Raw genomic sequence first — 25,083 nt, forward strand, 5'->3', positions numbered from 1 at the left:
GGCCTTCCTCAAAGCAGAGTCCAAAGGTGAGTTTATATATATCATGAAAAATGTGCATCCTGGCGCCATGGTATCTTTGTTCAAATTCTGACAGCAACACTTATTTAAGCTACTTTTTATCAAGCTGCATACTCTTTTTAAAGTTTCATATGTCCCATTATTTAAATGGAATAACATATATTTGCTCTAAATCTATGAGATGTGAATTATGAGGTTTTCTTTTAGATGCAGAAAAAGAAGTACGGTCAAAATCATCATGTCTTTTGTAAGTGTAACATATTGATAGATCAAGTTGAAGGTTTTAGGTCCCTATAAACCCTCTTGAAGTCAGGTAGGATGTTTTCAGCGTTAAATAACAGACGGGCCAACTTAATACAGATTTAAACAATGAGGACACCCATTATCTTTCCCAATGGCAAGTGCAGAGGAAGGTTAACATATCAGACTTTGCTAACTGGAGTCTGTGTCATGTCTCCACATTGAGGTCCTTCATGCTAACTTCATCCTTAGTCCATTAACAAGGGAACTATGGCAGTTCCAGGTGACATACCCAGTTAAAACAGTAAGAGCAAGAAAAATGGTCATTACTATTCTTTGGTTATCTTTCTTCCACCTGAAGAAAGATTTACATAAATTCTACCCTTTCGCCACTTTCTTGTAAAAATCACCTCAAAGCTTATTGCTAGAATTTGGGTCATATGACTATTCTTAAATGAATCCTTGGCAAAGGGAATGGGGTTTCCATAACTGGCTTGGACTCATCATGTCACATGGAATTTAGGATGGTAAGAAATCAACCAGAATAACACCTAGGTTTACCTTGGTTTTCAATTCCTGGAGCAGCATGGCCTTCTTAATGGAATGTTTCCTTATTCTGATAGCATTTGAACTGGGATTCTCTTGGGATCTAAAGAAGAATGTCAGCCCTGCTATTGCTCTCATGGGATTCAGACCTGTCACCAGGGTGAGAATCTCAGGTAGACCAAGACTGGGCTAGCCACCTGGGCTTGTGAAAAAACTAGCACATTTAAGATTTAGATTAAAATCTTGACTCAGCCACTAGTGCCATGAACACTGCAAGATTTTTACATCTCTTTTGTCTCATTTTCTCTCTTTGAAACAGGATATTAAAAGCTAACTCATGAGTTTTTGAGATGATTAAATTAAATAAGGCAGAATTTTGGCACACGGTAGGCACTCAATAAGAGTTATCACTGGCAATAGTATTAGCATTAGTATGAGTATGATGAAAAATTAGAAGAGGGACAGCCATTCTCAGTATCTTATCCTCTATCTTTTGTCTCCCGCTCATGTTGGGTGTGTATTACCTTATTTCCTTTCCAACAAACCCTATGCCAATATGGATAATTCTCATGTTTTTATGCAAATGTGGCTTAAAATATGTTTATCCTCAATTTTCAAAAACAGGCATTTTTAGGTAAATTGGGGTAAGGCTGTATGATGGAAAGTTAATCAGCCATTAAAAATTATGTTGGTGTAGCATTTTTAATAATATGAAGAATGAATTACATTACAATATTTAAAATGTAATTTAAAAAATATATATGTAATATGATCTCAACTATGCAAAGGAAAATATTCAGAGGGAAAAACTTGAAGGAAAAAGCACCAAATTTAAGAAACTTTGGCTCTCATTGGACATATTCTGCATGATATTTTTGCTCTTTAATTTTATATTACCCAAGCTTTCTTTTTTGAGCCTATATTATTTATGTATTTAAATAAAACCATATTGAATATAGAGTTACTATAGATGCATAGATAGATTTAGATATGTAGATATCATTTATTGAGCTCTTACCACACATACTTGGTCTTGTGTTAAACTCATTATATAGGCATTGCCTCATAAATTCTCTGCCAGAATCTCAGGGAGTAAGTATAATTATTTCCGTCATTAATTCCATATGATGAAATTGGATCTTAGAGGATAAAGTAAATCACCAATATTACCCACTCCTCTAAGGGACCTGGGATTGGAAACCATAGTGGTTAGTCCCCAACACCCATGATTGGACTATTCCAAAAACCTCCCCTTTATAATGCAGAGACTCAAAGATGAATTACTCATTGGGAATATGTGGAGGTAAGTTAAGTACAGAGTCAGGTGATTTTAAAGGTTCCATTCAATGAAGAAAGTTTTTGATTCCATTGAAGAAAAAAATGGGAGGCCTGGTTTGGATTTGTGAGTGTCCAGCAGAAACGAATGTTCAAGTAGGTAAGCAATTCCTGGTTTTTGTAGCAAGAGTATGAGGAGAGCAGTATGGATGTCATGAGAATCAGAAAGTGGCATTTTCATCTTTTGATTATATTGCTACATAGCCACGATAATCATTGGCTACTTCTTTCGGAGACTGTTGTATACTTAACTTCTCAGTCCATAGCTTCCTATTCATACAACCATGGGGTATCAATATACTTGCATTTCAGCTTTTGACACCATGTATGGTAACTAAGGGTGCAAGCTGCTTTTTCTTGGAATGTAAGACATGTGATTTGTTTAAAAGTCAAACCATTAAAAGTATAAATTAAGCTGAAACAGCAAACATGAGACATAGAACTCATAAATTTGTGCTAGGGCATTTTTAGTATGTTGGTGACTCAATGAAGGATCTGTAATGAGCTATGTAGAGGGAAGATGCCTGAGTTAAATTATATAGTCAGAGTTAAACCTAACCACCTGCATTTCTTTTTTTTTGTTTTGTTTTGGATGTGCTGCGATATGATGATCTGGCTGTACAAAGTCTTCCTGTGAATTCAGTTAGGCCTTAACTGTATATGTTGGAAAGAGCAGACTTCCACAAAAATGTCCTGTGCCAGAAATATTTCTGCTAATATATGTGGATTTTTGTCAGTGTCATGTTGAAGTACAAATGTAAGGACCTTGTTTGTTTATAATAGATATATTTAGGTGATAAAAAGTAGACAGAACTCAGAGACTGTAATGTATTCTCTGCAACACATTATTTCTAAATGTCAATCTCAAACCATAGATGCTGCCTGAACTGAAATGTTATCTGGAAGTGACGTTGGATATGACATTGACACACTGAAGTCTCCCAGTCCTGATATGCTGACAGCCGGACTTTGAAGACATTTAGAACTTGGTCACCAGGGAAGTCCTTGCTAAGCATACAATTGATATTATACCAAATATTTATGGTTTCTACCTGCTCTGCACTCAACTCTCTTTCTACTCGTAAAAAACTCAGATTCTGGAGACATTCCCTTCAGTCTTCTGGGTGTGCTGAAGTTTACTGATTTTAGTGCCAAGAGTTGAGTACATAACCAGGTTTTGTCTCCTGAAGCCTCATATTTCTCAAAGCTTGATTCAGGGATAGTGAGAGGGCTCAGACAGGGCCAATCTAGTTGACATTACAAAGCAAAACAAAACAAAATAATTTTTTAAATTTTATTTTAAGGGAATATACAATTCCTTTAACTTAGAGATCAGAGGATATATATGTCTAGCTGCTATGGGACAGGGAAGTAATCAATATGTAAAAATAACTTCTTTTAGAACAAAAACAACACAGAAGCTAACAGAGAGTAAAATGATGAAGAAAAGCCTTATTTCAAATATGTGGACTGAGCCCTTGGATCCAGCCCATCCTGAAATCATAACCACATATGGACTTCTTAATTACATGAGTCAATAGCACCTTTTGTGCTTATTCCAGTTTATGTTATGTTCCTTTCATACAAACATAAGAATATGAATTAGTACCAAGGTGATATATATATATATATAACTATGTTTTATATAATATCTTATATATTATAATCTCAGACAACTTAACACCAGAAAAACAACCCAATTATAAAGTAGTAAGAAGACCTAAATAGATAGTTCTCCAAGGAAGACATAGAGATGACCAATAGACATATGAAAAGTTGCTCAGCATCACTAATCATCAGAGAAATGCACATCAAAACCACAATGAGATCACCTCACATCTGCCAGAATTGCTTTCATCAATAAATCAACAAACAGCAAGTGCTGGTGAGGATGTGGGGAAAATGGACCCTCATGCACTGTTGTGGGGAATGCAGTTTAGTACAACCACTATGGAAAACGGTGTGGAGGTTCCTCAAAAACATTAAAAATGAAACTGCCTTATGACCCAGAGATTCCACTTTTGGGGATATATATGAAGAAACCCTAAACATTAATTTGGAGGAATACATACACCCCCATGTTCATTGCAGAATTACTTACTGTAGCCAAAATATGGAAGCAACCCAAGTACTCATCAATAGATGAGTGGATTGAAAAACAACAACTGTGGTACACGTACATAGTGAAATACTACTTGGCCATAAAAAATGAATGAAATCTTGCCTTTTATGACAGCAAGGGTAGACTTAGAGAAAGTATCATGATAAGTGAAATAAGTCATACAGAGGAAAACAAATACCATATGAGTTCACTTATATCTAAAGAGCAAGGCAAACAAAATAGATACAGATTCATAGCTACAGAGAACAAACCGTACCAGGGGGATGGGTGGTCGGGAGGCTGGGTGAAAAAATGAAGGGATTAAGAAGTACAAATTGATAGTTACAGAATAGTCACAGAGATGTAGGTTACAGAATAGGGAATATAGTCAATAATATCATAATAATTATGCATAGGTCAGGTAGGTGCTTCAAGCAATTGGGGGGTGAAAAGGGGGCCCTCTGTAAAATACATGCTTTTCTAGATGCTATGCTATACATCTGAAACTAACACAGAATGGTTTCTAATGTAGACTGTAATTTGGAAAGAAAATAAAAACGTGTAATAATATATTGTATATATTATAATATATCCTATTATATTATATTATAATAGATTATATATATGTGTATATATACAACCCCTACTTAGATGTGGGCTGGTATGAAAGAGGGTTTTATAATATTTTAAAAAATTAGAATGGTAAATGGCAAAGTAGTGTTGTAACTTGCGCACCAAAACCAAACAAAATATCTTCATAGTGTTTTGTTGTCAAGTGGAACCTTTTGCTTTGGGATTCATAAATGGAGCCAGGATCTCTTGTAACAAATTACAGAAGATACCAAGGTTCAGGCCCTTGGAAGTGGGTGGGTATTTAACTTGATGAGTCAAGAACAGCTGATAACTGCCTTCAGCTGTCAGTGGTTGTGTCATTTATAAAAGAGAAAGTGCTCACAGACAAAAACCTGTGTAATGAACCACTGCACTGAGACAGAAAAGACAGCAATGTGTTCAAGCTTATCAGAGACTTCTGCTAGAAGCATCAAGACACAGTGCGCGCAGATTGATCTGTACCGAGCATGCCCTGCTAAGCTTGGGTAAATTCCAGATTTGTTCCCTCAGAAAGGAGCACCTCACAGCTTCATCACAGATTGTATGTTGCACACTCATGAAGAGGCTGCAAAACCCATTCATCATAATCAAAGCACGCTTAGCTTACCGCCGTGAACATAGTCAGTGTCAAGGAAGGTGTGCTCTTGGTTATCACTGATTCCATTTGTTTCTTTCCTTAAGAAATTGATAGAGAGCATGGCTTTTCTTCTCCCTGAAGAAGTGAGGTGACTTCCTTAATGATAATTACTTGCTTTTTCTTTCAAATGTGCAAAATGAAAATCTGTTTCCTTGTCAGTGAGACAACAGATTAGTTGACCTAGAAGTAAGTATATAGAAGATAAACTCAAATACTTAAAAGGACTAAGTACACATTAGTCAAAACTGGGATGAAGATGATGGCTAGAGGGAAGCTCCATCATTTATTAGGAAACTCTATGTGGCTCTAAGGCAGCGGATCTCAACCTGTGGGTCGCGACCCCTTTGGGGGTCGAATGACCCTTTCACAGGGGTCACCTAAGACCATCGGAAAACACATATATAATTACATATTGTTTTTGTAATTAATCACTATGCTTTAATTATGTTCAATTTGTAACAATGAAACTGGGGGTCACCACAACATGAGGAACTGCATCAAAGGGTCGCGGCATTAGGAAGGTTGAGAACCACTGCTCTAAGGACTTGGATAATATGATTATTTCACTGCCATTTTTTTTCAATGGAAAGAGTAGCCATGAGAAAAGAAGAAATGCCCTCCGCATGTGAAGTGACTGCATTGAAACGTTTGGCGTCTCTTTCCATGTATGTTTTCATATCAGTGTGTGTGTGGAGCAGGGGATCGTGGTAAGAGCTGAACCTTTTGCCAATATTGATGGGACAGATGCAGCACACGAAGTGAGCTTTTACACTGTTATGTCCCAAGTATTAGAAGAGAATGATATTGAAATTTGAGAATGTTTAATATTGCAGAAATACCGTCTTTGCAAAGATAATGCTGCAAATCTGGGTACCAGACAGAATTATCATCACTTTGCACATCCAAGCAAAGACTTGGAACCACTTAAATGTGAGCGATGATGTGCACGTGTCTACTTCATCAAGGTTCCTCATTTCCCCCAAAGTAGTCATAGACAAAAGTTCTAACAGAAGGGGGACTGGCCTAGCACAACATAAAATAAAGAATAGACAAGAAATAGCAAGTTTGACAATGTTTCATGCATCGTTAGAATTCTCTTGAAAATGAAAGTAAAATATAAAGATAAACCTTTCATTGCTTACTCATGACATATCTAAAAGCTATAATTAACTAACCCCTCAAGCATTTTTTAGGAGGAGTTATTAGGACATCCTCTGAGAACCAAAAGTGGGGGTGTGTGGGGGGGAAGGCTGCAGTGAGGTTAGGCACCACGGATGTGAAACAAGTGGGCATCGAGGTCTAAAATTCGCAGAAGCTGTCAGAAAGTAGAGACGGATCCCTTGCAGGTTGTCATGCAATCCTTTCAGACAACCTCTGACCTTGCAGAGCCAATGTGAAGGAGTTGGGAGACTACACTCAGCTTCTGTTCTGTCCCTTGCCCTCTGCTTCTTGCTGTGCCAAGACCTCAGTTAACCCTGGACTCCACTCTCAGGATTCCACTGAGGAAGTCACAGGGTTTCACCTCCACAGGGAAGCCAGGTGGAAGCCAGGCAGCTGCAATGGGCTGGGCCTCTGATTGGAGCGTGAGTGCTCAAGGGAGTTGGAGAGCCCAGAGTCAGGATGGGGGAGGCACGCATATGTAGGGAGAAAAACAAAATGATTCTAGGTATTTGTTAACTTCAACCTCATGGACTGGTCTTAGCCCTAGAGATGAAAATATAAGCCCAGTGCTAGAGCTACCTAAAATAGCAAGTGATCTTGTTTTCATCTCCTCAGCCACGTGTAGCTGGGGGAGAAATCTTATGTATATCCCAGCCATTTCTCCATCCTTTTCATGGGCATCTCAAAAGATAATGCACAGGAGGGGGCTTTAGATGGCCCATAAAAGCATCACTTGGGGTACAGACGAGGGTACACCAGCCAATCTGAGTCTCAGGTCCCCCTCCCCATGAAACTTCAGGGACCACTCCTTTGGCCTCAGTGCACAAGGATTTAATATAATCTTCCTTTCCAAGACTGCACAATGAAATTCACATTTCTTTTTGTTATGCTACTCATTCTACATGGCATTTCTCTTTTTATCTGCCAAATCTCTCCTTTTTAATTATTCCCTGCTAAGTATAATTGGTGGCTAGCTCATGGTGGGCCAAACAATAGCATTGTGAATGTTGCTCGGGGTTAAATAATGTCCAAAGTGAGGAAGATGAAGTTTCTACTCTGTGTCAGTGGCTGCCTCACACCTGGAGTGTTGGTTTTCCTTCTGGAAATACACTAAATACACTTTGACAAACAAATGGTGTTCAAATGTCAAGAATGGGGGAAAGCAAATATACTTTTAGGAAAAATTAAGGAACTGGAGCCCAGAGAAGAAAATGAACGAGAGGACATGAAGGTAAAATGGATATATTTGAAGAAGTATCCAGTGAAGGTAAGACCGTTTTCTCCCCAGTAATTTTCAAAGTTTGAATATATCTCTCAATAAATTAAGATTACTTTGTAAAGACCAGATTCACCCTCAAATAAATGGACACACATTCTTTATAGAATATAGTAAGATCCCAGTCACTAGAGGGTTACTGAGACCTTGCAAAAGCATCCCAATAGGATGTTGTGGAGGAGGAATCAGTAAGGGAAGGGCCCTGGCCAAGTTCAGGCTGCTTGCTGCTGGTGCTATTGGGACTTACCTCAGCCTTTCATTCACATATGGTCTATACCTGCCTTCATTCTATAAAGAAGGTCTGAGCAGTTGCAGCAGAGACCATATGGCTCCAAAACCCTACACTACTTACTATCTGACTCTTTAAAGAAAAAAGTTTGCTAATCGCCCCTAGAAGAAACTCAAGTGTGCACACTAAGAAAGACCCTGAGAGGTTAAATTGTCTGACTCTGGCTTGCTGATTTTTTAAAAGAGAGTAATCTCTGTTTGGAAGCAATGGAGAAGAAAATGATTTAATTTCTAAAAATATTTTGCAGAAACACACCCTTATGAATAAGTACTATAAAGCGAATTATAGCTTGATGGAGAATTTATGGATTACCTCATTAAAATAATCATGAGTGGGAGGCATTAATATTCCAAGTTTAACTGTTCATAATAGCTACTGCAAAGTCATTTTCATGATCATCAACAAAATATTATTACCTTGTTCTTTCTGCAATACATGGAAGAATTTGAGATCTCATCTCTGTAATGTATGCATACAAAGCACATTGATGGAGGGAAGCAAGTCAGAGGAAGATGCAATTTTTAAGAAATAAATGATAGATCTCTATATAATAAAGCATACTCCAATTTTTATAGAACCGTATTCATAGTCCTGGAATATGTTTGAAAGGTTCAGGCATGTTTTTACTGTACCTGAAGTCAAGTAAGCCCTTTAATTGCAAACATTATATTCATTTCCATATGCTCATAACTTCCAAGATGGTGAGTAGCAGACATTTTGCAAGATTTATTGGAGTGTTATTTCCTGTAGGCATTCATTTGTTGAGTTTTTATGTTGTGAATGCATTTCTAATTGGGAATATTTACATAGGCATCTGGGCCCAGGTAGGGGTGGAAGAGAGGGACAGGCAGACTCAGATTTAGCTGATTTCCCATTTGAGTTAACCTTTTCTGCAGTGGAGCCCAGTTCACATTATGTCATTTCTGACACTGTTTTGGTGTGACATAGGCTGCCTTAATGGTTCCTTCCAGCTCTTAGGATCTCTAATTCCATATCACAACAAAATTTATCTTTACAAACCCCTGGGTATAAGTTAAAGGAAAAAGGAGGAGAATGTAAAGAGTCTACAAACCACTAGTTTAGATGGAAGATCTGTTGATTTTGTCAGTTGGGTTAGAATGGGAAGGAAGTACAAATCTAAATAAATGAAATTTATTATTTTTATTTATATTTTACATTTATTGTTGACACTACTACAGATGTCCCCATTTATCCTCCCTTTACCCACCTCTACCCTGTATCTGCCATCCTCCCTCCCGGCCATTATCACACTGTTGTTTGTGTCCATGGGCCATGCATATATGTTCTTTGGGTAATCTCTTCACCTTCTTTTATCCAGTTTCCCCCACCCCCTCCCCTCTGATTCTTGTCAGCCTGTTCCATGTATCCATGCCTCTGTTTGTATTTTGTTGGGCAGTTGACTTTGTTCATTAGATTCCACATATGAGTGAAATCACATGGTACTTATTTTTCTCTGACTGGCTGATTTCACTTAGCATAATGTTCTCCAGGTCCATCCATGCTGTCACAAAGGGTAAAATTTTCTTCTTTTTCATGGCCAACTAGTATTCCATTGTGTAAATGCACCATAGTTGTTTAATTCACTCAACTACTGATGGACACTTGGGTTGTTTCCAAATCTTGGCTATTGTAAATAATGCTAAAATGGACATAGGGATGCATATATTCTTTCTGATTGGTGTTTCGGGATTCTTAGGATATATTCCAAGAAGTGGGACAGCTGGGTCAAAAGGCAGTTCTATTTTTAATTTTTTGAGAAAACCTCATACTCTTTTTCATAGTGGCTGCACCAGTCCTCATTCCCACCAACAGTGCATGAGTTTTTCAAATACTGACTGTGCCTATCCCTGTGGGGACCTTAATAAAATAAAGATAAAAAAAATAGTTCATAAAAAGATTTTGTCTGGAAACTATTACTGCGCATTCATAATTTGGGCATTCCTCCTCCAATACAGCTATTAAAACAAATTCCTTTGCAAACAACACTGTCAGTCTGGATATCTATCTTGCCTGAAATAGTTTGGCAATTCCAATTTAACAGCAAAATAAAGAATAAAAACAAAAATCGCGTTTTATAAGTCTCAGTCTGCAATGGTGTGAATAGTTCTCACTCTGGGGTCTTCATTGGCAAATATCTCACAGGAGAGGAACAGAAACACTGATGGGAAGGATTGGGGACTGACTGGGACGAGACAAGTGAAGAAGAGGACAGGGACAGGGCCCGCAGAAACTGGAGTTATCTACCCATTTATCCGCTCTGGTGATGTGCATTTAGCAGGAGTTATGGTTAAGACAGAAGTTGTTTAATGGTGGCAGAGAGGTAAGCATATACCAAGTGTCAGCTTGGGAAAGAGGAATTTCCTCTCCTGACTGCAATTTTTAACCCTGAGGCCATCTAGTTTTTCAATGTCCTTGTGCAGTCTACGCTGAAAAGCAATGGAAAGTTACAAATGCAGGGCCTGCCCCACATTCTGCCCTGTTGTGTGAGATACTGTGTGCTTTGTTTATCAATGGTGACATAACAGACAACCCCCAAATGGAGTGGCTTAAAGCAACAACAATCCATTCATTATTATGATGCTGAGCTTGGCTGACTGGTTCTTCTCCATGTGGGGTTGGCTGAGTTCACATTATGTCGTTTCTGACACGGTTTTGGTGTGATGTAGACAGCCTTAATGGCCCCTTCCTCATATGGTTTATTCTGCTGGGAGATTATAGGCCTGGAACATTCTACATGTTCCTCCAAGGTCTGGGATCTTGGTTCTGGCTGTTGTCTATTCTCCATGTGGCCTCTTGCGGTCTTCCTGGTCTGTTCTTATTCAGTAGCTCAGATCCACGTTGTTTTATATGAAAGCAAGAGTTGACACTGAACACACCTCTTAAAGGGCTAGTCCTCAATCTGGTACAGGGCTATTTCTGCCACATCTATTAGTTACATAAGGCCAGTGTAAACAGACTCAGTCACTTGATACAACTTTCTGTATTATCTGAGCTTTCTTTGGAGATAATCTACTATACCCTGGTTAATGGAAGAATTCAGAAAATACCAAATTGCAATTATATAAAACTATTTCCCATGTCTATGTTTTATTTAGGGAGTGAGTAAAAGATGTTTTGATGTATATGTAGAAGACCAAATAGAGACTTGGTTCTGTGGAGTTTGAAGAATGGAAATGAGGAAATTAGAGACGCTCCCTGCAGTCACAGAAGTTTGGAAAATGCTTGCGTGGACTTAGGCAAACAAAAACGCCTTACTTCTCAGACCTGCAGAATTTCTGCAGGACTTCTCAGAGCTTATAATATGCTATATTATTCATTATGCTCTTAAAAATAATTAATGTATGATAAAGCATTCCTAAATGCATTTGATCATAGATCTCTCTTTTCATGGAACACTTTAAGGGATGCCCAAGTTATGAAGCATTCTATGAAAAGCATTCTGGAAAATGCTGAAGCAACATGAGAAGAGGACCAGATAAATGCTACCCAGCACATGCCCTCTGAGGCCTTAGAGAAGTATGGAAAGGAGAGGGAAAGCCCAGGGTGCATAATGGGACATGGAGGAAAATGCCCTGGATTTGGGGTCAGATCACCTGTCTGTCATTTCTAGCCCCGCTGAGTGGCACTGAGCCAGTGACTTCACCTTTCCAGTCCTCAGGCTCAGGGAACAGAAATAATAGTGATTCATCTCACACAGATGGGTCAAGGGTCCAACTGAAATAGGAAATGTGATTTTGTGTGAGGTGTAGTTTCTAAGTTTTTCATTATGAGAGTACTGTTTTTATTATTTTTCTATTAACCCTATGATCTAAGTTTGCTTACCAAACAATGGTCAAGTAAACATATATGGGTAAACTTGCTCCACTGTAAGTATTTGTGCACATAGTAGTTTAATTTTAAAAATTGATTTTAGAGAGAGGAAGGGGGAGAGAGAGAGAGAGAGAGAGAGAGAGAGAGAGAGAGAGAGAGAGAGAGAGACATCGATGTGAAAGAGAAACATTGACTGGTTGCCTCCCTCACACTCCTGACATGGAATTGAACCCACAACCTAGGCATGTGCCCTGACTGGGAGTCCATCCTACCACCCTTTGGTGTAAGGGATGACACTCCAACCAACTGAGCCACCCAGCCAGGGCAGTGTAATTTTTTAATTAACAGCTTTTAAGGCAAATTCTATCTTTGGTCTCTCTGGTGGCAGAATTATCACAAGACTTTACAATGTTAATTTGGAAAAGGGTAATTAGAGCTCCTGCTGGCCATTTCTTAGAACTCTTTGTTTTGAAATCTGCTATTCTCTTCATCTTTATTCCTGACACTGCTTTCTACAAAAGAGCATGCAGGACAAGGAGGGGAGAAGATAGCAGTTATCTCAAACCACAGTGGTCTGGAGGCACGCTTTAAAAGTGGTGTAAAAAAAACTTTTAAAAACTGTAAATTACTGGTCCAGCTGGGGTGGCTCAGTGGCTGAGCATCAACCCATAAACTAGGAGATAGTTATGACTCATGACACGCCCTCTGAGACCCAGTTCAATTCCCCATCAGGGCATGTGCCTGGGTTATGGGTTTGATCCTCAGTGTGGGGCGTGCAGGAGGCAGGGGATCAATGATTCTCTCTCATTATTGATATTTCTTTCTCTCTCTCTCTCTCTCTCTCTCTCTCTCTCTCTCTCTCTCTCTCTCTCTCTCTCTCCCTTCCCCTTCTCTAAAAATCAACAAAAATATATTTTCCAAAAAAACAAACAAAACCCAAACCCAAAAACATGTTAATTATTGGCACCCAGACACTTGTACCCATGCTAGTGATTTTACCTTCCACATTGCTTCCAAGAAACATGAGTATTTTCTTTCCTTCCTTCTCTCCCTCCCTTCCTTCCTCTCTACCACACCTCTGTCAATCTTGAAGGGTATATTCATTCCACTCCGTAAGACCAGGTTCCTCCATGTTTTGAAGTGAGCTGCATCGAGACTTTGAATACTTTTGTTAGCATCATCTGCCGTAAGAGAATCTGACATTTGCCATTACTGAACAGTCCTTTGCCTTGTGACTCTCGAAGGGAAAGTCACATGAAAGCTGAATTCAGGTCCTGAGGCATTTCAAACCCAACCTTGGCGTACAATAGGAGCTTGGTACTTTTTGTGGGATGTGTTGATAGCGCTGCTGCTTACAGGAGAATGTGGGACCTACAGTTATTTGTCCTATAATATGGCAGAAAAACAAATTCCATGGTGTATTTTTTTTAGAGACTGAAAAGTGTACATTACCATCTTACAGTCTCCGACACGTAGAGCCAAGAAACATTTCTCTTACTGTAACTCAGAATTGTCACAGGGCTGCCTCCCAATACCCAGGAGTGGGGGAAATGTAGAGGGGACTGGAAAACCTGCCCTAAAGTTTCCCAGAATTCTGCAGCTTATCAATTCTATTATTAGAAAGTCACCATCTTTTCCCGAATTTGTCTTATTTTTGCTTAATACTTTCTGCAAATTCTATAACACCTCACTTCCTCACCAAAGAAATTCTTGGCCTGCTTGGATCTAGCAATTAGGATATAAATTATAATTGTGTGTGGGGTGGTTTCCAAATTTTTCATTATCAAATTACTGTTTTTATTCTATTAATCTCATGATTTGAGTTTATTTACCAAATAAACTGCATTTATTAATAGCTCATTGGCTTCCTTAGTGATATGTTAATACATGTAGATATGTAATTTTTTTTATTCAGTTTGTTTTTTAGTTAATTTTTATTTTTCCAGTATTTGAGAAATTTTCAATTTTCTGGAGACAAATGTCGTAATCCTTTCTGCTGTCATTTTATTGCTTAGTAAGTAGAAAAGTCCTTCCTCTCCATGATTTATTAGTTAACTGTATTTGCTTCTTATTTAAAATATATCTTTCTGAATTTTACATTACAATTTAATCTATTTGGAATTAATTTTAACATATGTTCTGATACAAGGAACCATTTTGATTTTTAATACCAGTGGTCAGAAACTATTTGGCATATACAAGTAATTTTGAATTATTTTCATGGTATTTATGTCATTTTATTAAGCCAGTCAGAGAAAGATAAGTATCACATGATCTCACTCATGTGGAATCTAATGAACAAAATAAACTGTTGAAGAAAAATAGATCCAGAGACATAGAAGCATGGAACACACTATTGAACCTAAGAGGGAAGGCAGAGGAAGGTGGGTAGGTAGGTGGAAAGAGACCAACCAATGAACTTGTATGCATATGTGCATAACCCATGGACACAGACAATAGGATGGTGAAGGCCTTGGGTGGGGGACAGGGGCGGGCTAGAAGAGGTTGATGGGGGAAAAAGAGGGACATATGTAATACTTTCAGCAATAAAGATTTTTAAAAAAATAAAGTCGGTTTATGGACGTAATCTATAAAGTCAGCATGGCACACAAGGTTCCTAAAAGTTCAGATATACCTCCCTTCCCTGGCATGCAGCCCACCACCCTACATTGGCTATTGGTTCATAGAAAGCGTATGCCCAGTACAGGGAACATCCACCTGATCCCTGATTCTGCTATGTCTCTTCATTTAGGACCTGACACTCTTTTTTTTTTTTCTTTTCTTTTTTTTTAAATATATTTTATTGATTTTTTACAGAGAGGAAGGGAGAGAGAGAGTCAGAAACATCAATGAGAGAGAAACATCGACCAGCCGCCTCCTGCACATCCCCCACTGGGGATGTGCCCGCAACCCAGCTACATGCCCTTGACCGAAATCGAACCCGAGACCCTTCAGCCCACAGGCCGACGCTCTATCCACTGAGCCAAACCGGTTTCGGCAGGACCTGACACTCTTATACACACTGATGCCTCCTCTTCAACTGGTACATTTATAAAGAAGAGGAAGGGAGGACAAATACTGTCTGTCAGACAATTTTCTACATGCCTGACAATATTCATAATTATTTCTGCATCGTTTTATTCTCACAACATTTTTTGAATGGAACTCTCTTCCTATTTTCCCACCAGACATTGTAAAATTGCGAGTTGTTCAGAACTTGGCCAAGTCACGCAACTAGCCAGGTGTCAAAGGGGATTTTTTTTTTTATCATGTAACTCGTCTTAAGCCAAAGTCCAATTCCTTATACTCAATATTATTTTGCTTCTCGTTTTAGCAACTTCACACAGTCTGCTTTCCAGCTCGGACTTCTCTAATCATCCACACTCCAACATACACATGTTACTAGGCATCGCTTATATAGCATGTACTATACCATGGGCATTGATACCCACTCACTTAGGAATTTACGAGCTCCTTCATAAAATGTGTGTTCAGCCATCAGCATAGGGCTGGACACAGAGTATATGTGGTAACAATATATATTGGATAAATGGATGGATGAATGGGTGGATGGATGTAATTTGATCACACAGTTGTTGTCTATGCTATTATTTTGTTTTCTATTTCAGTAATATTACACCTTTCAGAATAAAATTCATTATAATGCATATATCATCCAAAATGGTTTAAAATGTGTGTTTTTTTACTTTTAATTAAGTTTAGAGTTACAGTTGTGTGAGCACTATCATACCTCTGCAAGAGACAAATTCTATTCTCTTTAAATATACACTGAAAAGCTTGCATAGGAATTGTTTCTAAGCTATCAAATTATTTACTGCTGCAGTGAAGAGAAAACAAAATCAATTTCCCTCCCAAAACTTATGAGTGGTCTAGATACAGCTTAGGTACTACATCTCTCAAGGAGATCTTTCTATAGACCCTTGCTGTAGCTGTATTTCTTTTGAATTACACTTTACATTTCCTAATCAGCTCGATCCAGACATAAAGGTAAAATTTATGATAAAAGCAGAAAAGCCAAAATCCTTGATTTTCATTGGTTTGAATAAAACACTTGATGATAAAATTGTGCAACAGTAGATTTTTCCAATTAATCGTGTTATTTCGATATTTTTTGTAAGTCGGAAAAATAAAAGTGGATTTTCCACATGTTATTCTGTCAAGTTTAAGGCAAGGAAAGTTTCCTGCATACCTAGCATCAGAAATACATTTTCAAACATTTCATTATCCGTACCCTCCTTTCCCAGCACACTCAATGTAGTATATTTGATATTAGAAAAAAGGAACAAGAATTTATTTTATCATCACCAATGCTCTAATATTATAAATGTGGTCTAGATTACATCTCTGACAAAGACAGGTTAGAAATGTTAGAGAAAACTATTCTTTTTCATTGTGAATATGGAAAATTCACAGATAGCAAAAAATAACCTCTAAGAGTTGACTTAGAATCAATCCATTTTAAAATAAAATAAAAATTATTCAATGGCATGGCCATTTTGCCCTGGATAAAACTTCCATTTGACTCAGCAGGACTTGGTGAAGCAATCTTCCCTCTGCATTGTGGGAGCTCACCATCATCCAATATCTTGAAGGCCTGAGTAGAACAAAAAGTTGGGGGCAGGATGAATTCCCCTTTGCTTGAGTAGAAGCATCCATCTCCTCTTTCCTGCCCCTACTCTTCCTGGCTCTCAGGCTCTCAGACTTGCACTGAATTACACCACTGGCTTTCCTGGGTCTCATCTGTAGACAGCGGACAGTAGGAATTCTCAGGCTCTATAATTATGTGATCCAGTTGCTTATAATCTGCTTAATCAATCTCCTATTGTTTCTATTTCTGTGGAAAATTAAAACATGATGTATTCTCATGCAGAAGAGCACTATGTGATGCTAAACTTCCCTGGTTGAAACCAGGGCAGGGATTGGAGACCCATCCAATTACCTCTCTCCTAAATCTAATCCTAGAGCTCCTCAACCACACAGACTATAGTAGAAATGCATGGACTAAGTCCCATCACTTCCTTCGAAAGGGGTGGAAATGGGGACTGAGAGAAGTTAATGGACCAGCCTGAAATGGGGGACTTATTAAGTCAAGCTTTTGTATCTTAGTTTCCAATGTGAGAACTTTGAAAATAAAATTAATGTATAATTTCCAATAGGAAGCAAGTGGGAACATGGGAATCACATCACTGTGCAGTAACTTAAGAATTTTAGAAAGGGAAAAGAGCTCTCTTTTGTTCCAACCTTCTAATTCTCAGGACAGATCTTAATGTGGAGAATACAGATAACCTCATTTTAGATAACCTCATTTTTCATTCTCTGCCACAAATCATAGAATAATTTAATATGCTCTAAGTCATTTGTAAAAATGGCCTAGGCTCTACAGGATAAAAAAGTATGGTATTTTAAAACCACATGAGTGAGGCGAAGCCTATTCCTGTTCATTGCTGGTCTTTCTGTAATATGCATATTTGCTTCGGTCAGTTATATTTGATGACGGGAAGGTCTGTTCGTCCTCTCATTGGCTCTTTAGGATAATATTCTATTTTCTTTTTTTAAATAACAAGTAATATTTTTATTTGTATCACTAAATGTCTGACTTTGATTCTAGGACTGGGGGTTCATATCCATCAGTGCATTCAATTTTAGCACCAGGATGAAAAAATTTTTTTTTAAATATATTTTATTGATTTTTCACAGAAAGGAAGGGAGAGAGATAGAAAGTTAGAAACATCGATGAGAGAGAAACATCGATCAGCTGCCTCCTGCACATCTCCCACTGGGGATGTGCCCGCAACCCAGGTACATGCCCTTGACCGGAATCGAACCTGGGACCTTTCAGTCCGCAGGCCGACGCTCTATCCACTGAGCCAAACCGGTTTCGGCAGGATGAAAATTTATAGCTGGATGAGCCATTGCAAGAGTTCTTTATCACTAAGACCATGACACCACTTTTACTTACGACTTTTTTCTACCTGCAGGAGTGCAATTGTCCACCATTTTAGTTTACTTCCTTCCCAATAGTCTTCTTGAAGTTTCCTTAAAAAGGAAAATTTCTATAGAGGAGGGGTATTAAAAGTAGCAGCATTTGGGAGCCCCCCGGCCACTCAGACACATAATCAAATGATGACAAGTTAGCATTCAATGTTAGGGGTGAGGTCGGTAACAGCTTACTCAATATTCAGTATATTATACAATATGAACTTGTGAAATAAGGACCAAAAAATGGCAGAAACAATTAGGGACCATCCTACTTACAACCTTTTTATTCTAAGTCTAGTGCTTTTCCATCTCTTGCCTTCAGACGTGGGTGATAGAAATTCCTCTGAAATCGTGGCAGTAAAATTGACAGTCATGTCTAATTTTCAGAGATGGGATTTCTCACCTCTGTTAGTATCTTCACAGGTATTGTGGCAGGCCGGGGTTGGGGGGGCGGGGGGTAGATGTCATCATGAACTGCTTTCCAAATGCTATAGTAAACCATCATCACAACTCTTTTTTTAAAAAAATATATTCCATTGACTTTTCACAGAGAGGAAGGGAGAGGGATAGAGAGTCAGAAACATCAATGAGATAGAAACATCGATCAGCTGCCTCCTGCACAACCCCAACTGGGGATGTGACCGCAACCAAGGTCGAACCTGGGACCCTCCAGTCCGCAGGCCGACGCTCCGTCCACTGAGCCAAACCAGTCAGGGCATCACAACACTTTTTTGATAAAGGATGGATAGAGGAGCAATGTTGTGTGCTCAGCTCTAGAAGATTTTATTTCCCTCTTATGTAAACTACTTTATGTCAGAATATGAGTTTATATAAAATTAATGTGTTATATATACCAAGCCTAAATGACTTAATTTTGGATATATAGACATTTTTGATGATTAAATATTAGTCTGTAGTTATTGAAGGGCCTCTCAGGAATGACAGAGTTCCCAACCCTCCTTTATGTTTTGTCTAAAATAGGATTGAAAGGTTTTTAATAGACTTTAGAAGGCCTCACAATCTCCATATATTCAGCCTTGCCTGCACTGATTTATTGGTGGATTTCCTGTGGAATTTTTATGTGACACTTGATTTCCCCTGCGGGGCTTATTAACTCCTGATTGGGTAATGTAAATTTCCAGCCAAGATTAAGCACAAACAAAGCCAAAGTTCATTTATTTTAATAAAGGCAAATTGAGGTTCTGAAGGTCTGGTGTTTCCTTCTCTAAATAAACTACTCTGTCAGAAGATTCTTTGTAAAATACTTGGTAGGAATTCCAAAGAAATAAACATAATGCTCTAATTTCTGAGTTATGCATTAAAGTTTTGAAATTAAAACTGGTTCTATGTGCAAGTAATCTGTTTAAGTCTCTCCTTTCCCCCTTTTTTATGGCTCACAGGATAAACTGCTGGGAGAAATATTTCTGTCTCCTTAGGCCTGTCAGCTTACCACCCCCTAGATCTTGTTATACTCATTCTCAACATAGAGATGGCATTTCTGGTAGTGTTCAGTAGTGACTATGAATTATCTAGCAGAGAAAAACTAATGATATACTTGTATTAGAAACTGTATAAATTCCTTACATATTTTTCATAACTTATTTCTCACACACACAAAAACGCTGTTCTCATGGAATGGAGCCTTTTCTTGGAGTAGTGACAACACGTGATAGGAGAGAATTGCCCAAAGGGACATTTACAAGATACACTTGATGGTGGGAGAAGCTTGATTGGGAATAGGATAAGAAGGATGAAATTAACATTCCAGATTTCCTGGCTTCAGTGAACTGATGGCAGATTTACATATGGGAAAGACATGAAGAGGAGTAGATTCTTGGTTAAAAGGCAAGAGAGTTGATAAACTAATATTTGGATATGTCGAATTAAAGATACCTCTGGGATATCCAAGAGATTCTGTGGACATTTTGAAATATATGTCTGGAGTACGGTAGACAGCTGAGGGTGTAGTAGTACATCTTGGAAGAGTTTGCAGAAAAGAGCATTAGAAACTCTGGATACCAAGGCTGCCATATCCTATCTAGTAAAAGAGAAACATGGTGATTGGCGTACGACTGCTACCCTTCCCATTGGCTAATCAGGGCAATATGCAAATTAACTGCCAGCCAAGATGGCGGCCTGCAGCCAGGCAGCTGGAAGCGAACATGAGGCTTGCTTGCTTCAGTGATGGAGGACTCCAACATTCCCCACCTGCCGCTGCAGGTCTCTGAGCTGCAATTCTAAGCAACTATGTAACAAATATAGAAGCTAAACAAAACCCCAGAAACCCGCTTTAGTCCGTTGGGCTTCAGCCAGCAGGATCGCAACATTGTAAGCAAAGGCCAGAAACCTACTTTCAGCAGAGGAGGCCTTAGAGCTGGAGCCAAGCCTCAAAGTTAAAGCTGGCCCAGAATAAAAAAAAAAAAAGAAAAAAAGGAGCGGTTGGGAGCTTCAGTCACCTGCCAACCTGAAAACAGCCCTCAGCCCCTCACCCAGACTGGCCAGGCACCCCAGTGGGGACCCCCATCCTGAAGGGTGCGTGACCAGCTGCAAACAGCCATCATCCCCTCACCTAGGCTGGCCAGGCACCCCAGTGGGGACCCCCACCCTGATCCAGGACACCCTTCAGGGCAAACCGGCCAGCACCCACCCATGCACCAGGCCTCTACCCTATATAGTAAAAGGGTAATATGCCTCCCAGCACCGGGATCAGCGGAGCCACGAGGCCTCCCAGCACCAGGATCAGCGTGACAGGGCCAGCGCCCAAACCCCCTGATCGCCCTGCGGCTCTGTGTGTGACAGGGGGTGGGGCCACAACCTCCCTATCCACCCTGCTCTGTTCGTGACAGGGGAAGGTGCCCCAAATCCCTGATCAACCCTGCTCTGTGCCTGATAGGGGAGAGCTCCCCAACCCCCTGATTGCCCTGCGGCTCTGTGTGTGACCGGGTGCGGCGCCCCAACCCCCTGATCGGCCCTGCTCTATGTGTGACAGGGTGCGGCGCCCCCAACCCCCCCCCCCCCCCCCACAGGCCCTGCTCTGTGTGTGATGGGGTAGAGCCATAACCTCCCCATCGGCCCTGCCCTGAGTGTGAGAGTGGCGGCGCCCCAACCCCCTGATCGGCCCTGCTCTGTGGGTGATAGAGGGCAGCGCCCCAACCCCCTGATTGGTCCTGCTCTGTGCATGACAGGGTACAGAGCCCCACCCACCCTGATGGGCCCTGCTCTGTGAGTGACAGGGGGAAGTGCCCCAACCCCCTGATTGGCCCTGCTCCGTGCATGACAGGGGGTGGTGCCGCAACCTCCCCATCGACCCTGCCTTGATTATGACAGGGGACGATGCCCCAACCCCCCAATCGGCCCTACCCTGAGCATGACTGAGGGTGGCCTCACAACCTCCCGATCGCCCTGCTCAGTGCATGACAGGGGGCAGCGCCCCAACTCCCCAATCGGCCCTGCTCTGAGCCCGACCAGGGGCTGCACCTAGGGATTGGGCCTGCCCGCTGCCATCCGGGAGCAGGCCTAAGCCAGCAGGTCGTTATCTCCCGAGGGGTCCCAGACTGCGAGAGGGCACAGGCCAGGTTGAGGGACGCCTCCTCCCTGCAGAGTGCACAAATTTTTGTGCACCAGGCCTCTAGTTCTATATAATAAAAGCCTAATATGCTAAGTGTCTGTTCAACCAACAGAAGCATAATATGCTAATGATATGCTAAGGATGCTACATTACTTGCTATGATGTTTACTGACCACCAGGGGGCAGACACTCCAACCAGTAGGTTAGCTTGCTGCTGGGGTCCTGCTGATCAAGACTGAGTTGAATGGGCCAGACACGCCTTGGAGCCCTCCCCCAGTCCCTCCCTGACTGCCCAACCTCCTGTGTCCCTCCCTGGTACAACTGTGCTCCGGCAGGGTCCTTCAGTCTGGCTTGCACCTTCTTGCAATCTGGGACCCCCTTGGGGGATGTCAGAGAGCTGGTTTCAGCCCGATCCCGCAGGCTAGGCTGAGGGACCTGACTGGTGCACAAATTCATGCACAAGGCACCTAGTATATATATTTTTTCCTGCTATAATCTTGACACATATGTGGCTATATCACTCAATATATATACTTTTGAATAAATGAATACGTGAGTCAGGGAGTGAATTAAAATAATACTATTAGAGAGAGGAGTTATGTCAAAGTGAAGACAATAAATATTTTAAATGAAGAAATTTTTTCCCTATTTAATCATTAATTATCTGCTTGCAATGTCCTATGCTCGCTCATTCAGTAAATTGAATTTTTTAATATTTTTAAGTCCTCAACTTTTCTCACAATTTTGTATCAATCAGAAATTGCCACAATGCTGCTTAACAAACCACTCAAAAATTATTGCTTTAAGACAACAATTACTTGACTTCACACTGGTTGGGATTCAGTTGGTCTGGCCTGGACTTGTCTGGGCTTGGTTTTAGGCTACATGTTGGATCCAATTTTTCTCATGTGTCTCTTTTCCTCCTTCAGAACAGCAGCTAAGCTTCTCAGAGCAGATTTCAAAGCTGCCTGCAGCCTGTTTCATATCATCCAAAAATGTCCAATAACTGGGCTCAAAATTAAGGGGCAGAGAAGTCCATTCCTACATAGAATTATGGAAGGGGTGAAAAGTTTTCAACAATAGTCCTGTCTACCACATTTGCCAAAACCAGTACCTGAAGTTTCATGGTCTTCCCAACATGTTAGGTCAGTAAATTCCCTACTGGATATTTTTTCCTTGATGCACCACCTCATTTCTAAGGGGCATCACTTTGCATATTCCTACCAAAATACTTTCTTCACCTTTAGTTTCAATATTTTAAAGATAGGAACTTACATTATTTTAGAGTACATTTTGGCTATGTTTTTGGAGATTTGATTGCACAAAAGTTTTCAGGGACGGAAGAAGAAAGCAAAATGATATGGCCGAAGTAGCATTAAAGAAAAAAGATTATGTTTTATATTGTGTGCTTTGTTTAGGGAAGGGCTGGAATTAAGAGTTGCATTGGGCATATTAAATTACAATGTCTGATTAGACATTGGAGCTGTCATATAGATACTTGAAGTCAGAGGCCTGGAAATCAGTTAAGAGATCAGGGTTGTAAATTATCATTTCAGCAATCATACAAATATTGGTATGGTTTCATTTCAAGATATAAGGACAGTTTGGATTAAGTGAGACTCAGTGGCTTGTTCAGTCACAGGTGGGTGAAGATGCTAGGACTCCCCAGACAACTAATTTCCAACAGAGCTTTTTCCTGGCCGCCTCCTGCACACAGAGTAGGTAGTTAACATCCATGAAAAATGACTAGGTAAGTCAAGGAGCAGCTGTCTGCCAAGGGCTCATGGTCTTGGCCTGGCCATACACAGCTTAACTCAGTGGATTTCCACTATTACTCTCCCCAGATTGGCCACTCTGGGCAATCAAACCTTCCTACCACCAAGGTGGCCTTTCTCACATCCAACTAAATTCTCTGACCTATTCCCTTACCTAAAATCCCCTTTTTGCCCTTCTCAGTGTCTTCCAACTTTACTCCCTCTTCAGGGTCTTAAGCGCATTAGTTCATGAAATATCCTTTTATTTCCCCTAGCCCACATTGATATCTCTCCATATATATATTTACTTTAAAATTCAGCACCCCTCTATTGTTTAATATCTACTTAACTGTCCTTGGGTTCTCAAGTGGTTTTCTTTCTGGTCAGATCATATCCTCTTTGTGGATTCTCATACCCTATTTTTGAAAATATATTAATGAGAAAAATATAAGCTTTGAACTTAGAGAGATATAAGCTCAGCTTCCAGCTCCTTGCTTTGTCCGGTTGGGATGTTGGGCGACTGATTTAGAGTCTCTATGCTCTCAGCTTTCTTTCATATTGGTTTTACCTCGTAAGCATGTTGTAGGCATATGAAATGGAATATGCAAAAACTTCTCTTACAGTGCTCTGCACATTGCAAATTCTCAATAGATAAGAGATTCCCTGATTTTCTTCTCCTTAGCACCTTTCGCATCTACCTAAGTATTGGGATTGCAATAGAAGTCACCACCTGCTATGTGGACAAAAGAAGAAGAACTATAATTGGTTATGAATTTCTGCACAGAATTTTTTGTTTGTTTGTTTTTCCATGCTCAATACCCCTCCTGTGACTCACTTGATTTTCTGAAATGTCCTTCTTAATCAAAGTGCTGTGTGGCCTGCAATTTTGCAAATTGAAGTGGATTGAAATTAGTTTTCTCAGAGAATTTCATGACACCCTCAGCCCCCTCCTGGAAATAATTGGAGACACCCTGGGGTTTCACAGATCGGGGCTCAGGAATCACGACTCTATGTGTTGCCTCACTTGTGCTTTTATGAGAACTAAATTGACAGCAGCAGTTCATTAGGGGAACGTGATTGAATGTGCACGGTTTGCTGATAAACTTGTAAGCACTTGGGGAACCATGAAAAATGCCTTCCTTTTCTCCAAAGAGGTTGAGCAGGAAAGGTCAAAGTGTAGGTGTGTGGGTATGTGTATGTTATAAAAATCAATTAGAAATACAATGCATTAGACATGAGTTTCTAATAAGAAATTAGTCAACACTAGGACAGCCATTTAGAAACATACTCAGTACTTTAGTTTCTTCCTATCTTGCATTTCCTAAAATTAAAAAAACCAACACAACAAAACACAAAGTCACACCCCAACCTTGTCTTTGGTGTCTATAGGCTACACATAATTCAAAAGGACAAAATTGCGGCAGGGGGCGGGGGGGGGGGCAGAAGGAAGGTGGAAGGAGTACCATGAAGTACCATGAAGTATTTACTAAACTCCCATGAATTAAGGAGGAAACTGCTCAGCATTAGACTGCTGGGGGTGGAGCAAAGAAAGAGGCAATTTAGGTCTGAGCTGGACACCTGCCCACTATGGATTTCTGAGGAGGAGCTATCTCTTTAAAACTCAGTGGCACATGCAAGGGGTGGACTCACACCATGTTTATTAATGCTATATGTCTTAGAGTTACATATTAGATTGTGGATTTTGTTCCATTGTC

At 40.1% G+C, this 25,083-nt stretch overlaps 1 protein-coding gene across 1 annotated transcript in view; it reads left to right on the top strand.

The window, feature by feature from the left end:
• The first annotated feature begins 844 nt into the window (after positions 1-844).
• Positions 845-25,083, top strand: part of LOC118674776 (actin-like) — a 119,585-nt gene continuing 95,346 nt past the window's right edge. The window contains 1 exon segment of the mRNA XM_036346845.1: positions 845-964. Coding sequence (XP_036202738.1) covers positions 845-964 — 120 coding nt within the window.

The sequence above is a fragment of the Myotis myotis genome, unplaced genomic scaffold (assembly GCF_014108235.1).
Source record: "Myotis myotis isolate mMyoMyo1 unplaced genomic scaffold, mMyoMyo1.p scaffold_m19_p_19, whole genome shotgun sequence".
NCBI lineage: Eukaryota > Metazoa > Chordata > Mammalia > Chiroptera > Vespertilionidae > Myotis > Myotis myotis.